General features: G+C 42.3%; 1 protein-coding gene across 6 annotated transcripts in view; it reads right to left on the bottom strand.

The window, feature by feature from the left end:
* Nucleotides 1–1,446: 1,446 nt before the first annotated feature.
* Nucleotides 1,447–16,156, bottom strand: part of numbl (NUMB like endocytic adaptor protein) — a 75,246-nt gene continuing 60,536 nt past the window's right edge. For 3 of the 6 annotated variants that reach the window (XM_084717079.1, XM_084717078.1, XM_084717075.1), the window contains exons 4-10: nucleotides 15,197–15,232; nucleotides 13,946–14,020; nucleotides 10,715–10,855; nucleotides 8,563–8,770; nucleotides 7,829–8,098; nucleotides 3,022–3,207; nucleotides 1,447–2,902 (exon numbers count right to left, since the gene is read on the bottom strand). In XM_084717079.1, coding sequence (XP_084573205.1) covers nucleotides 1,734–2,902; nucleotides 3,022–3,207; nucleotides 7,829–8,098; nucleotides 8,563–8,770; nucleotides 10,715–10,855; nucleotides 13,946–14,020; nucleotides 15,197–15,232 — 2,085 coding nt within the window. In that variant the 3' untranslated portion in view covers nucleotides 1,447–1,733. The remainder of the gene's footprint in view (nucleotides 2,903–3,021; nucleotides 3,208–7,828; nucleotides 8,099–8,562; nucleotides 8,771–10,714; nucleotides 10,856–13,945; nucleotides 14,021–15,196; nucleotides 15,233–16,156) is intronic. The other 3 variants (XM_084717076.1, XM_084717077.1, XM_084717074.1) reach the window with 3 other exon arrangements.

Genomic DNA, 16,156 nt, shown 5'->3' with positions numbered 1-16,156 from the left:
GTTCTCAATATGTTCACTCACTCACACTCACTTTTTTTTTCATATCTTATCTCATTTTCCTCTCTTCAGACTTCCTCCATCTCATTTTTCAAAAGGTATAACTCCATTCTCACCTTCAGTCTCTCACATACAGGTTACCCTTCCTTCATTACTCTAACAATCTTTTTCTCTGCTCTTCTATATTTTCTCTTCCTGTTAATCTCAATCAAATGTCCTTAATAATTCTGCATCAGGAATATATCCTTCATTTCTCTCAGTTCGTTGATTTGCCACACCTCAGTCTATATCTGATGTTATGTTATGTTCCTCTTCTTTTATCACCTCTAATCATCAGTCCCCAAAGCGTGTAGTGAGTGCAGTACTACTGCAGCTGGCGCAGTTGTACATAGAGAGGAATACACAATCATACTGTACGTGATGAGACTATACCCTGTGTTTGAACACATTAAAGGATTTATGAATGTTGGAATGTAGTGCATCATTTTAACCAGTTGCACAGTGTTGTAGAGTGTTTTTTTTTTTGTTTCCACTGAGTTGTTGAAGTTCCTTGGATTTGTCTGGAAAAGATGGAGTCCAAAGACCTGTTGTGCTGTATTGTCCAGAGTGTCTGTGTGCTGGATATCCTGAAGCAATTTTTAATGTCCCAGTGACCCTTGAAAGGATGCTTTAGCAACAGAAATGGGCTACAGAGCCAAAATGAAGCCATACTGACTTAATATGGCCTCAGCAGAAGTGGAGTGTAAATAAGTGAGGGCTAATGGGTGGAAGAAACATGCCACTATATACACTTACTGTCTCACATGTTGCACTACACACCACGTTACTGTCAGCCCTTGCTATTTGGTTCCTGTTACCCTCTACTGCTGCCCAGTCACATGTGTTACCTGCCTGCTACCTGTAGTTTCCCTCCTCTTTACGGTTCAACAAATATAAATATAGGGGATGAAAAATGCTCCTGAAACACTGCTTTAAATTTTTGATTTTTAAGTATATATAACTTGTTAAAATAAAAAAAAAGAAATACAATAAATAAAATAATTTTGGCCATAAATCTCTACTATTAGTCAGTAAGTCCTTTTGAGTTGGTAGGGTCGGATCTTACATCATTGGCTAGTCATTCAGGTGTCCAAACTTTTGCTGTGCTTGGCTAAGATCAGCATCAGTCTGATCATGAGTCAACAAATCACTTCTCTGCTTCTCTGTAGTGTATCCATATCTGCTAAATTCTCCACCAGAAAAGAAAAAACATCTCATGGGTTTGGAATGCATCTGAGTGGAGTCCCCTTTTAAAGAAAGAAACCACTGAGCTGTGCCGCAACCTCCCCCCACCAACAATGTCCTCAGGGGGGGCATGTACAGTACATCCAGGGACTTGCAGCAGGTAAAGTAAAGCCAGAGTGGAGATGAGAAAACAGGGAAGAGAGGTGGGGTGGCGCGTGGAGGATTCAGTCCATCAAGTCTAGTGAGCGAGAGACGTGATCCTCCAGTGGCAGCCAAGCAATCTAGCAACTTCCTTCCAAGCTCTTGTGGGAGTGTAAAGAAAGCAATTAAGATCATTATAACGCTGACTCCAGCGAGAGCTTTCGGCAGGTTGCTAGGCTGCCACAGGTCAGACACTAGGCTAACTTTCAGGGCTGGCATCCCGTTTGAAGCAGGATGCTGGAGTCAGCGCCTGGCCTTCTCAGGCTTTAACTCCAGAGCTCCAGCTTTACCTTTGGGAGGCCAGCTCTGGCTTAAAGCTCAATCTCAAAAGTCTTTTGAAGATTGTTGGAAAATGGGTTGGCTGCTGCAGCTGGTGCCTTACTCCCTGGCTGCTGCGGCTGCTGCTGAGGCGCTGGTTTGGCCTCCAGTGCCGCCCACTTGGCCTCAAAACGATCATCGTCTTGGGAATCGCTGGCTGCCGGAGCTGTTAGCTGGCTGCCCTCTGGCGGCCAGCTGCTACTGCTGCTGCCATTACCACCACTGCTGGAGGTCCCGTTCTGGAGGTCCATCATGATGTTGCTGTGTGGAGGGAGGCCATTAATGGCTGATGATAATGGTGGGGTGGAAGAGAACGGTGGTGTGGAAAAGCCTCCAGTGTGCCCTCCTGGGTGAGGATGGTGCTGCCCGACTGCTCCAAGAGACCCGACTTTGGGTCCTCCTCCGGCTGAGCCCATGCCTCCACTTGCACCAGATGAGCCTGTGGCAGTGCAGAAGACATTAGCCACCATTTGTGATGGTGTGATGCCCACCACAGGCACACTAGCGTTGGGATAGGTCATACTGCTGGCCAGGCCTGGCATGTAGGTCTGCATGGGCACAAATGCCGGTTGGACAGGCTGGCTGGCGAACATTCCCACGGGGGCTGGAGTGGTATCGAAAGCCAAGGGGAAGGGCTGCATGGAGCTTGGAAGGGAGCCTGGGGCTCCAGGGAGGGAAGGCTGGATCATGGGGGCCCCAGACATGCTCGGACCAGACATTGTGGGAATGGACATGGAAGGTAGAGACATAGGGGGACCCGAGACGGGAGGGCCTGGTATTAGAGGGACTGATGATATTGACATTGGTGGAAGGGGCATCGGGGCCTGACTTGAGAGAGCGGAGGGGGCCGAGATGAGAGGTTTGGACATGGTGCCAAGGGGCAAGGGGACAGTGGACACGGGGCCGGCTGATATGGCTGCCTGACTGGACATCTGCTGACTCGACATGGAGGGTGGTCCAGGGATGGTGGGGATGGTGGGGCCTGGAGGTGGGGTCTGCTGAGCCTTGACAGCCTTGGACACCTCCTCGAGCCATCTCTCAGCCTCGGAGGGTGTGCGCCTGTGTCCACTCTGCATCTGCATCTGCATCTGCATCTGCATCGCTGCGGAAACCGGAGGAGGAGAGTGGAGCGGAGGCTCCGGCTGCACCCAGGAAGAAGTTGCTGGAGGGATGACATTAAAGATTTAGAACAGGAGTAATAATTTCCTCACCACTGAGTTCAATTCAGAGCGTGCACTGTTTGAAAAAAAGAATCAATATTGCTATTGATCTGATGCTTACCCTGCATTGGTGCAGGTGGTGGAGGCAGGACAGGGGGCACAGTGCAGGTTGGAGGGCCATTTGCAGACATAGAAGGGTTGGAGAAGAGCTCATCTGATGGCTTGTTGAAGGAGGTGTTGATCTGGCAACACAGGGCGTTAATACTACTGTCTCCCTCACCTGGCAACCCCATGTCCATCTCTGGTACTAGCAAGAAAGGGACATGCAGAGGGGAGGCGAGGAGGGGAGGAGGGAAAAGAGAGAATGGCAATTTGGTAATGAAAACAGAAGGGGGAATGGGATAAGAAGAGGATTGAGCAGAGGGATGAAAACAAAAAGGAGAGAAAGTATTTATTCATTTGTGTAACAGACCCAGTTAACATCAAAAGCATAGAAAGTGGAGCAGATGAAGACTTTGATGCTGGCCGCTGTTGACCTAAAAAGCATCAAAAACACAAGATTCTCAAAACAAACATGGTATTGTGCTAATCAGGGACTTCTTATTAAAAATAAAAAGGTACTTACTCATCACAACATTTACAGACCAAGCATTATACTCTATGTACTATGTACTTTATTTCAGCCTGTTATGTCACCTTATGTCACCTTGTCTGCCTTGTCCACAGGGATGACTCAGACAGAGGTGAATTGGGCTTAGCTTATCCGTGTTTTTAAACCAGCTGTAACTGATCCGACCAGTGAGGCGGATTAGGCAGCATAATGTTCCCGTCTGACTTTGGTTTGGACTACAGCTTTAAACCTCTCCCGCACAGACACAGATATAAATAGATATCATATCTAATTCCCTGTTCCTTGTCGCCTGGTCCCTCAGAGACAGAGGAATTTTGTTTCTTCCTCTATTCCCTCATCCTTCCTGTTTTTGTTGTCCACATCCATGCACAGTTGTCCAAAACACTTGACAAAGAGGAGTTTGATAACATTTTTGACACTGTGTTAAGAAGTCGTACATGAAGAGGAATGAATGTATGGAAGAGTGGGTTTAAAGTGAAGTAAATTAACATTTACCACACAGATGGGTCATTGTAGGTCAAACATTAAACATTTGTGCTTCTAATACATGTCCCTCTCATTTGAGAGGGACATGTATTTTTTAACTGACCATTCCTAAATCTTGCCTCTTTTGGAACCTTGGTCAACTTTCTCCTTTCCTGTTTCCTGTACTTTGATATGCTATGTGCAAGGCTCATCTATGTTGAAAAGAAGACCAAATTTTGATGTTGTCCAAAAGATGTTGCTGGGGGACCTGTGAGATATATATATTAGCAGAACACTAGCTAACTATTTAGCTCATCTATATCAGCTGATAACTAGCTAGTTAGCTGGTGTTTTCCTCTGTTGCAAAATGATAGCAAACCAGCTACCAAATCTACATTGATCCTGATAGCTAATGTTAGCAAACACTGGATAATTAGCTAATCTGCATAAACGATTAGCTAGCTAGTTATCTAACATTATGCTAACATTAACTTAAATGTGACGATATGACTTATGGCAGACAGACATCCCAGTTTGTTTGGGTACCTGAGGTCTGAGAAATATCTGAAAAACATTAAAATGTCATGGTTTTTAACATTCACTGCCAAATTGCCCTGACTTTCACCCCACACTGTTGCAAGCCTATGAGACATAGGCAGGTTTCATCGGCTATGGCATTTGCCGCTCTTCCTATTAAGAGACTGTCTGTGAGCTAATTGTTAGCTGTCATGTCAAAGAACGAGTCTGTCTTTTCTAAAGAGCTCCAGAAGGCTTAGTCTTTCCTTTGTAAAGTACCTGGTAACGAAAGTGTTATCTTTATGTTATCCTTGTAAGGTGTGCTTGGTTGTTGTGCTAAACGCTGAAATAATTGCTGAAAAATCTGTTTTTGTTTTTAACATAGACAAGCCCAGCACATAGCATATCTAAGTACAAAAAATAGGACAGGTGAAAGTTGACTGAGGTTCTGCTGGGTACTAAACTTTCTCAACTGTTATTGGAGTACAAAGCAAAAAGGGGCAGGACTTAGGATGGGTCAGTTATGAGTGCAGTGGATGCTACAGGCATGTGTAAGGTCTCCCATTAAAGATTTCTCTGTGCTTTGTTCTGCAGAGACTGACCCTGTGATCCCTCTCTTCCTCTACTCTCCCTACTAGTCAATGTCCCAGAGAGTTCAGAAGCACTCTAAGCTCTTCACATGTGTGTCTATACGTGAATGTGTGTGTGTGTGTGTGTGTGTGTGTGTGTGTGTGTGTGTGTGTGTGTGTGTGTGTGTGTGTGTGGCAGAGGGCTTGCTAAAGGCTAACCAGGACAGCTGATTGACCGCACAAATCAATACACACATTGTTCAGAGAGTCACAAGGGAGCAGGGAGGCAGTGGAATTGGCTGCTACTGCTTAGTGAGTACATCTGTGTGTGTGTGTGTGTGTGTGTGTGTGTGTGTGTGTGTGACAGAGAGGGAGAGCACTGTGCATGTAGGCTTCAAACTGCGTAAAATTCAAACCACTGGATATATATAGGGCTGTAACTAGTGACTATTTTTTATTGTTGATTAATCTGTAGATTATTTTCTCAATTAATCAATTAGTTGATGACATACGAGGTGACATCCTCAAATGTCTTGTTTTGTCCACAGCCCAAAGATATTCAGTTTACTGTCATAAAGGAGTAAAGAAACCAGAAAATATTCACATTTAAGAAGCTGGAATCAAAGAACTCCTGGAAAATTAATCGATTATCAAAATAGTTGGTGATTAACTGTCAACAAATTGTTGCAGCCCTACATACATACATTAATTATCATGGGGAATAAGAGATTGAAATGAAAGGAGTGAATATGAGAAATGAAGCGAGAGTGGGAGTTGAATGATGTGGTTTAGTATTCCAGTCAGAGGAGTCCCCCAGTCAACTCTCTCATCTCTCCTAATGACTATAATCAGCCTTGCTACTGAGCGCTCTGATCCTGTGGCACCACACAGAGAGGGTGTGTCTATGTGTGTGCGTTCCTGTGTGTGTGTGTGTGTGTGTGTCTCAACCTGTGAGGGGTAAGTCAGTTATTATTAATTGTCCTTAGTAAAAAGCCAGGAGCTTTCAGAGTCACACATGCCTAGCCTTCAGCGCTGGCACTAATAGTAATAATAACTGCCCTTCATAGAGCTGCTTTTTATCTCAGACTACAGTACATTCAGAAGAAGGCAAGCGTCAGGATCAGGTTGAAGAATTACACTTTGTCTGTCTGGAAACATGACGAGACATACTGTAAATGCATCTGAGATTTGCTGCCGAAGGTTTATTGTGTAATATGTTTTCTAAGACCTTTTCATACAGAATGTGGGTCAGGGATGCCAAATTGAAAATGTAATAATGTTCCAGTCTGCAAACAACCATGACGCATTAGCAAAATCCCTCTTAAAAACATATATAGATATATATATATATTTTGTGTTTGCAAAGGAGAAATCCAATCAGATTTTATGACGGCTACTGGAGAGGCAATTTCATACCAAGCATAAATGAAATGTGGATCAATGATGATGTCATGACCAGATTTTGTCCTTTTGCTTCTGCAAGTTAATGTCATCAACCTCCAGTATGATTTAGGCTCCTCTCTGTTACAGCTTGTAAATAGTAGTTAGACACCATTTTGTCCAGTCTGACCTGAACTGAACTTTGCATATTGGCTGATAGAGCACTGATCCAATGGCAGCGTATTAAAAAAATATATGTATTATTATTTTGTATACTACTAATCCTGTATAATGTGATATGATTATTATCATGGTTGTATGGCCTGGATCAGGTTAAATCCTTTGTAAAACATAAACAGTTTCTGAGATTGAATGCCATAGAATAGTGTTTCTCAATCCTGGTCCTCAAGGACCCCTGCCCTGCATGTTTTAGATGTTTCCCTGCCTATTTCTTTATCAGATATCTGACTAGAGAAACTATTGTAGTGTGATGCGGGATGATTTTATGGAACAGCGTGGTAAAGTGTCTGTGAAACCTGCAGCCTGCTGTGTTTGTTTTATCATCCTATAATGATCTAAATGTCCAATTGCTTTTCCACTTGAAGTAATCTTGGAATGAAATTAATGAGAACATTTCATTGTTGCCAAATTTAATCAAAACTAACGCTAAAGCAAAATGTGACCCATTTGCTCAAAGAGACTATAATATAGTATATATAAAAATGATCCCCATTTCAATTTTTTTTATTGAGATGAAGAGATGGCTGTAATAAAATGCAAATAAAGCTAAGTTACACAAATTGTCCTCTATTTTCTCAAAAAAAACAAAAAAAAACCTCAATCCTCCTTCAGGCAAAAACTTACATAAAAAAATACATAACCCATTTTCTGACCTCTACTTTCCTCTAATAATTTCCATACTGCCCGTAATAAGCCTGCGTAATTCATTGAATATTAAAATCACAATGTTGCCGAGTGCAATATCTAAATTGCAGAAGCTGCAATTTTTTGATAAAAGAAAATGTGTGACAAAACAGCATTATAATGAAGTGCTGCAGTGCTGCAGCGATGCTCTGGCCCACAAATCGTTCTTTGGTACAGAGTGTCACACCAGTAAAAATGAAAATTGCATTTGTTTTGTTTTTTTTAACCATACAGTGCAGCTGTAGTCTCTAACTGCAGCTCATTTACGTCATGTAAGTTCTGACAACCAGCTGAACTTAATTAACAGCTAAGTGTTTCTGTGAAGGGGTCACAGCAGCAGAAGGTTGAGATCCCTGTAAACTTGTAAAGTCACTGTTATCAGAAGATCAGCAGCTTCCTTTGTCAACATTTATAAGTCTAACTTCAAGAGCTTCTCAACTCACCAGGGTTCTTGGCCTGGAAGTCGGTCTTGCGTTGCAGTGTTGACGGCAGGTCGTTGAGGCGGAGCGACAGCTGCCTCTTGAACGGAGAGTTCTTCTGGCTGAGGGCCGGGAATCCCCGGAACGAGCCCTGACGCACCAGCTGTTCAATGGGCGCGTGGCGGCGTGGGATGGCATGAGGCCCGCCAGGTTCTGGCCGCTCCATGGGGGATGCCGCACCCTCGGGTGGGGAGGCAGTGCCAGGTGGGAGGGCTGGGACTGCAGAAGGTTGGTCTGGAGGAGGAAGTGGATGCACATGGTCATTTCTGATTGACACGTGTTACTGTTGAACATCATCTACTGTTAGGTGTCTTCTGGCAATGACCCTCCATAAGTTGTTCAGTATGTTCTTTAACATTTTAAAGGTATAATATGCAACCTTTTCCAAAAAAAAGAACATATAGACTCATAAACATAAGCCTTCTAAATCATTATTTATGGCCCACTAGAAGTGTGTGGTGGCAGCTGTTTTTGCAGAGACTCTGCACGTATTCCCTAATTTCCTCATTATTTTGCTGTGCTCAGAACACTTTACCAACCCAAAACATTGGTATTTTACATCCTGGGAATGAGACTCAGCAATTAACTATCTTTGTGGTACATTTACGAACAGCTTGGACAAATCCTACCGATTCTACCTTTAAGGCTCTACTCACATTTTCAACTCCATGAGTTCACTGTTCGACATATCCTTTTACCTTTCTTTTTGTCCGGCAGCTTGTCGTCTCGCTCGCTGCTGCTGCCCTGCTGGCTGCAGGAGGAGTTGGCCCTGAAGGAGCCCTCACGCACAAAAGAGGTGCGACTGGCGTCAAAGGAAGCCGTCACGCCGCACTCCTTCTCCCTGCGCTGCTTCCTCTCCAGACAGGCGGCAAAGGCACAGCCAACTGCATGGCTCAGTCTCTCTCCCTGATGGAGCAGAAAACAGTGAATATAACAAGCAGTTTAAAGGTCATATACACTTAAAGGGATAGATCATATGATTTGAGGTGGAGTTGTATGAGATAGTTATCGCTAGTTATACCTATAGTAACAGAACACAGGCGCTGCTGGTGCTTTGTGTCATTGTGTGACATTTTTGCGTTAAAAGGTTAGTTTGGATTCACTGGCGTCACACGATAACTCAAAAAAACTAACAAACCAAGGCAGCAGTAGGACGGCAACCACCGTGTTCTGTGAGGTAAAATAACTGATTTCACATATGGAGTTTGGTTGGTTAGGAGAGAATAATTTTTGGCTTATACAACAGTAGTTTCCCATCAGAAAATATTGTCGGACAGCAAGGCAAAGCAATGAAAATATTCTAAATAAAGCATGAAACTCATACTAATTTCTTTAGTGGCCATTTTTAAAGTGGCTAAAACACATTTTTCTGCTGGCCACATCCACAGCAGTTCATTGCTTAGCTTCCTCACACCAGGACTCCTGCTGCTTCTCCAAACTGGGGTCATGTTCACCACCATTTATTGTAGGTAATACACAGACAGGTACCTCATACAGCTACACTTCAAAAATTTGAACCATACTTTAACGTGGATTGGGAACTGCCCATGATCTTCATTTTTAATGTTTACATGTATCAAGCATGATTGTTCTTCATGTCAGCCTTCAAATCAAGTTCATACATTCACATAAAATACAGCCGTCACAGTGAAGATTGGCATTAGAGTGCATTTATCAACCTTAAATCTCTTCCATTGTCAAACGTTCACGCTCCGAGGCACTGAATGCCACTAATTCCAGGCTGCCTTTTGCAATTAAATCCTACTTTCCCACCACCTCTCTCACCCCTCTCTCCCTGCCTGTCTTCACTCCTCCTCTCTTTGGGGACAGCCATGATGGCTGTCGGAGAGACAGTTGACTTTAAGATGAGCAGATAGGGATATGGAGAGAGGGGTGGAAATAGAGACAGACAGAGATGGACAGATAATTCCACAGGCTTCTGTCTAATCCCCTCTCCTAATCCCGCAGGTCTGTGCTGTGCTTCTCTTCCGTCCACGTTAATAATCCAACTCGCAGTCTAAGCTGATGAAACCACCATGGGGTTGTAACCATTATGTACCATGACAGCACCGGTTTTATTGCACTGGTCTTTACATTACAGCCTCCTCATTCCAAGGTCAGTCACATGGAAATACCCAAGGTTTAGTAATCATGCTAACTACAAAAGCTACAAAATATACAAAAACAATTCAATTAAACAAAACAAAACAATAGCTGTTGTTTTAGGGATGCTAACCAATTATTTGTAGTTTTGCACTGTTAAATTTATAAGGTTTTAACTAGACCTGCAACAATTCAGCAATTGCTAATCAAATATTAAATTAATTCCCAACTATTTTGCTAATTGATTAATTGTTTTGAGTTACTTTTCAATAAAAAAAAATGTCAAAATGCTCTGATTTCAGCTTCTCAAATGAGATATTTTCTGGTTTCTTTACTCCTCTCTGACAGGAAACTGAATATCTTTGTGTTGTGGACAAAAGACATTTGGAGATGTCATCTTGGCCTTTGGGAAACAGTGATTGACATTTTTCACATTATCTGGCATTTTGTGGACCAAACAACTAATATATTAATCGAGAAAATAATTGACAGATTATTTGATGATAAGAAATTCGTTAGCTGCAGCCGGAGGTTCATCTTCTAATAGCAGCTGTTGCAGTGAATGCCAATTTGTCTTGTCATATTTTATTTTTTCAGATGAACTAAAATTGCTGAATAAAAGATTGCATTGAGTTACAGAAGTTAATGGAACAGAGGTCATCCCAGACATGATGTCTGGACTGGACTTTAACTCTGAAAATAGAGAAAATCCCTGGGGAGCAGACAAAAGGTTAATTGCCCCCTCACCGAGTCTTTGAGAGCCATGAAGCAGTGGCACATCCACCGTCTGGTAGTACCGTCTCGGCAGATGTAGGAGAAGGCCTTGTCATAGTTACGATCAGGAGCGCAGAATGAAACTTTCTCTATGGTCTGGTCCACAATGAGGTCCTGAGAGAGAAAGAAAGAAAAGAAACAGAGAGGAGGTCAGAGAGGATCGGATTTGGCGGCTTGCACAATAAAAATTAAGTCAATCGAGTTGTTCCAGCAAGTAGATCGCATCAAATCACATCTGACAGACAGGAAATATAACTTCAGTGCTGAAGCACAGCAGCTTGTCGGCTGATCCAATACTTGACACACCGCTCTCAACCTCAGTTAACCCAATAAAACCCCTCTCACCCCAACCTATTTACACATCCACCAGTGACAGAAAAAGAAAATGACCACAGACTAATGATACTGAACCCTCTTTTCATCTCTGAGATGTTTCCCCCACTCGCCCTTCCTTCGATAAAAGGGTTATTCAGCTCGTCTCTGTGTCTATAGTCATTGCAGAGGAGACTAAGAGGGGCCCTTCTCTTTCTCTGTGTACATTAAGGGGCCCCCGACTCACCTCTTTGACTCACCAAAAACAGAAAGAAGAGGAAAACAAGAGGCGAGAGGGACAAGAAAGAGAATGAGGGTTCACACACTCATCCACGCACTTCCTTCCTCTCCTTCCGAAACAAAGTGAGGGGAGAGGAAGAGGGAGGATGAGGAGGAGAAAATAAAGAGAAAGGCGTGGAAGAATAACAGTTCATTCATTGTAGGGCCAATTAGTGTATGAAGGGGGTTGCTGGTGTTGAGGTGAAAGGCTGAGCAGAGAGCAATGTGTGCGCCTGTGCTCATGTGAGGTGTATTTTTGATGAAAACAAAAAGAACGTGTGTGTGTGTTGTGGGTAAAAATGACTCAGATCATGTCCCTGCATCACTGAAAGGATGAACAGGGTGAACAGCATGTGACTCAGAGTGTCTCATCTCTGCAGAGAAGTCTCTCTGCCTTGAGCACAAAAAAAAGGCTTTACTGTTTCATTTCTTTTGAAATTACATTATGAAGGTCATGTGGGGTTGCGTCACACACATGCACTGTACATTCGGGGACTGTGGGAAAGCATCTGAATAATGGTTGTGTGGGCGTTATTAGGCGTGCTTACTGATTCATAGATGGGGGCTGAACTGATGATAAAAGGTGATGAAGAGGCACTTAAAGAGAAAAGGGACTGTAAAGCAGTGGCAAGATGTATTGAATATCCTAAAAGTTTAACTTTCTTTTAAAGTGGAAAATGTATCAATGAATGTATTTTGCTGTTTGAAGGAAAGGCCACGGTACGAGGCAAGTCTGAGCACGTGTGTCCAAACACAATGCACTTTAACATGCACATAATGCACTGTATTAACAACGTGACATTGTGCCTTGAGGTTACATAAGGAGACGATGTTTGATGACAAAAAAACAATGGCTGGAAATTCATGTTACAAATTCTTGTAGAAAAAATTACATAATAATATGTTTCATTAAGCTGGCATCATGCAATAAAAGCTTTTATTTCTATAAAAAAACATCCCTCTCAAGAAGTGAGATAAAACAACTGACACTGCAAAGCTGATATCCTTTTCTTTCTCATTGTTCTGGCAAACGCCCTGCCTCCACCTGCGGATTAATAATAATTTGGTGCACCAAAATTATTGGTTAATTATTATTATAATGCAGTGAGTATTTCAAGCAGCAGGATGGTGTTTGTGGGATTGACTCAAAATAAACTACAGTGTCCATGTTCACATAAATAAAGGAACATGTGAGTCAGTACAACAGTCCAGCTGACTGATGTATTTTTACTGTTTTTCGGGCAACAAGGAGCTCTAAGATGTATCAGGATTTGGCTTTTGACAATAAGAAAAACATGGAATATCTCCAGTCTTATCTTTTAATATGTTTAGATGAAAAACACTACCGAAGGAAAAATAGGAGGGAGATTAAAGCAGAGGGAGAGAGGTGAGGTCATGTGCATGGCCTCTGAACATAGGAGAAAAGGAGAAAAGGCGAGAGAAAAAGAGGCTCGCTCTGTCTCTCCTCTATTCTCTGCTGCTCTTTATGCTGCTCAGCTTTCAATAGAGCCGCAGTGAGCTGCACTCACTCTGTAGGAGGCCTCCCTATAGCCACCAGACACTCCTCAAGTGCATGCATGCGTGTGTGTGTGTCTGTGTTTACTTGATCTTCCCTCCCCCACCAAGAACCTTCAGCAAGAAACCATGAGTCACATATGTCAGCTTGGAAACACACACACACACACACACACACACACACACACACACACACACACACACACACACACACACACACCCAAACTAGCCTGGAAGCATCAAGACAGTCGATGCAGGGTGGATCCTTCCGCTGACAGCCTTAAGGTGGCGTCATAAAACTGGGACAGAATGACACTTTTGTTGGTGTCTGAGGATGGAAAATGTTTTTTGTGTTCTTCCATTTAATCTGAGGCTTTTTGAGAACTTTTTAAGACCATTCTGAACAAAATTTGAGACCCAAATGCCATACTGGCAGAAAATATGCTACTTAATCTCTTATTAATTCATCTCTTAATAAAATCTACTCCAAATTGTATGAAGTTGGCCGAGACCTGACAAATTGTGACTGAGCTGCACCGTGTGCATTAGTGGTTATTGGTTCGTGTTGGCTTTGTTTGTTAATTAATGCAAATTTTTACCAAAAACAAGACTGGGGTTAATGCAAGTTTATAAAAGTATCATTGACTTCAAGATCCAATTATATTTTAAGACCTGCCAAAATTATATTTTAGACTTTTTAAGAACCTGCAGAAACCTTGAGAGAGTGAACCGAGTGTATTCAGTTGGTTGCAATCTACAACTTCACCACTAGATGCTACTAAATCCTACTAACTGATCCTTTAATTGAATGTGAAAATATAAAAGAGAGTAGATGCTGTAAGGATGGATGGAGCTGGAGAAGATATTTCTGTCTTCTGTTGACCTGCAAACTTATTTTATTAATTTATTTTTGCTATCTTGTTGTGGGCAGAGGTTGAGAATGAAGACATAGATTAAACACCTGTGTGGTGTGTACTGTATGTGACTGGAGCACACATAACACTTCCCCTGCTTGTCCTTGTTGCCCAGTGAGTGATGAGGGAGAGGATGGAACAAGGAGACAGAGGAAACTCACAAAAAGAAAAAGTGCTTGCTCACCTTAGTTTTGTCATCCACCACCCTGAGTCCATCAGCTGAAACCCACAATACTGCCTTGACTGTCTTTTTCCCACTCTGAAAAGACATAAAAATAGTGCTATTAGAGTAAACAAATTATAAAGGGATAGTTCTGATTTTTTGAAGTGCAGTACTTATCAATAGTCAGTGTGGGAAGCTAAGGAATGACCTGCTGTGGACAGGGTCAGCTGCAAAATGTGTTTTAGCCACTTAAAACACATTAACATCATTTTGAGTGCACGCTATATTTAGACCACTTTACCTTGCCATCAGATAGCCTTTTCCGATGAGACACTGCCATTATATCATTTTTCCTCACAGATTATGGGAGTTGCTGTTCTATCGCTCCCTTGATCTAATAATTTGTTTGCGTTATTGTGCGACTCCAGTGAATCCAAACTAAAGCCTTTTATAAACACAAAAATCACACGGGAACAAACAAACAAATCGATCGAGGCAGCAGTAAACGAGCACCTCCTGTGTTCTGTGAGGTAAAATGACTGTTTTGACAAAAATTGGAGCAATATTTGAATTGAATAATAGCGGTGTACCTTCATAAGAGGGTGTCTGATGGCAAGGTAAAGCAGTGAAAATGTTCTAAATATAGTGTACACTTAAACTGATATTAATTATTTTATTTTATGTTTTGTTGCTGACTTTGTCCACAGCAGTTCAGCTTCCATGCTGGTTCTGCTGGCACTGTTCTTCTCCAAACTACATGTGCATACTGACCTCCATCTGCTGTAGTGAAAACACTGACTATCAAGAAGTACTACAAACAACTCCACTTCAATCAATCCCAACTATCCCTTTAAGAGGCAAGTGACCAACTTGCACAATAAATGTATTTGAAGAGGTGAGATCAACAAGCTACTAGCATGTTAAAGCCACTTTTACTACAACTCATGGTTACATAAAGTGATGATTACGTCCTTACAGCAGATGAGGTAGTGGTGGGTTACGAGTGGTGAGGCGGGCAGAGGCAAAAACTGTGCCAGCTGGCACTAAAAGACATTTCTCCAGAGGAGGGCACCAGGCAGGGCTAATAACACACTCAGCATGGGCCAGCTAAAAATACGCCGGCTAAAAAAGCAACAACTCCATGCAAGTGTAGAAGTGTGTGTGCATGTGTGCGTGCATGTGTACATGAGTCTGCAAATGAGCTTGTGTGTGTGTGTGTAAGAAAGGGAAACAGAAAGCCAGAGCACTGCAGGAAATGGCTTTGAAACTCACAGCGAGGCGGCAAGGAGCCTCAATTTTTGCATAATCCTATTGAGAGGAAGACAGAGGGAGTGAGGATAGAGGTGAAGAAACTGAGAGTGATGGAAGGAAAAGAGCTGAGAAGGAGAGGGAAGCTAAATGGGGAGACGGAGCAGGGGAATCAAAAGAAAAAGATAACTTTGGTAGAAAGTTTTCGACATGAGAAACTGGAGAGAGGGGCGAACAAGGCTATAGAAAGATGCTGATACAGATAGAGGACGGAAAGAAGCAGTTTAGAATCAAAACTGAAAAACAAAGGAAAGGAAATGGTGGTGAAAGTAGAGGGAGACAAAAGAGAAAGCATGTTTCCTGTATGCATTAAACTGGCTGTGATTCACTTAACCGAGATTCTCTGACAAAGTGGTTCCTTTTGTTACGTTCCTAGTTGAGGAATCAGGTTTAGGATGAGCGTACACTGAATAAAGAAAAAGTGCTGCTCTGCATTTTTGTCACACAACCTGACTTTTACATGACAGTCAGGTTTAAAGGGATGGTTCAGACTATTTGAAGTGGATTTTTATGAGATATTTATCCATTGTCAGTGTATTAGCTACAGTAGATGGTGGCCGACACGCTGTGGTAAGGGTGAGCAATAAAATGTGTCTTAGCCACCTAAAAAACAGTTACTCTGTATAATATGCTAATAAGCCTTAATAATAATTAACATTAATATCTGTTAATAAGACTATATAAGTTATCGTTACATTATAAGACATTTATAATCAGAAATTATTAAATATATTTCTTAAGAACATTAATAAAGGCCTTATGATTTTCTTAAAATAGTTTATAATAGCACATAATGGTGTGGAACAAAGGACCTATACAGTCCACTGTTATCTGCTCAAATAGCTCTACTATTGCAGGTGTAGGACGTAGTGGGGCTGGAGGGGATATTTTTTTGCCTGAAATTTGGCAAACATGGCGACTACT

The sequence above is a fragment of the Lutjanus erythropterus genome, chromosome 4, assembly GCF_056507025.1.
Source record: "Lutjanus erythropterus isolate fLutEry1 chromosome 4, fLutEry1.hap2, whole genome shotgun sequence".
Taxonomy (NCBI): Eukaryota; Metazoa; Chordata; class Actinopteri; order Lutjaniformes; family Lutjanidae; genus Lutjanus; species Lutjanus erythropterus.
Note: the sequence above shows the minus strand (reverse complement) of the source record. Positions and strands in the feature narration are given on the sequence as shown.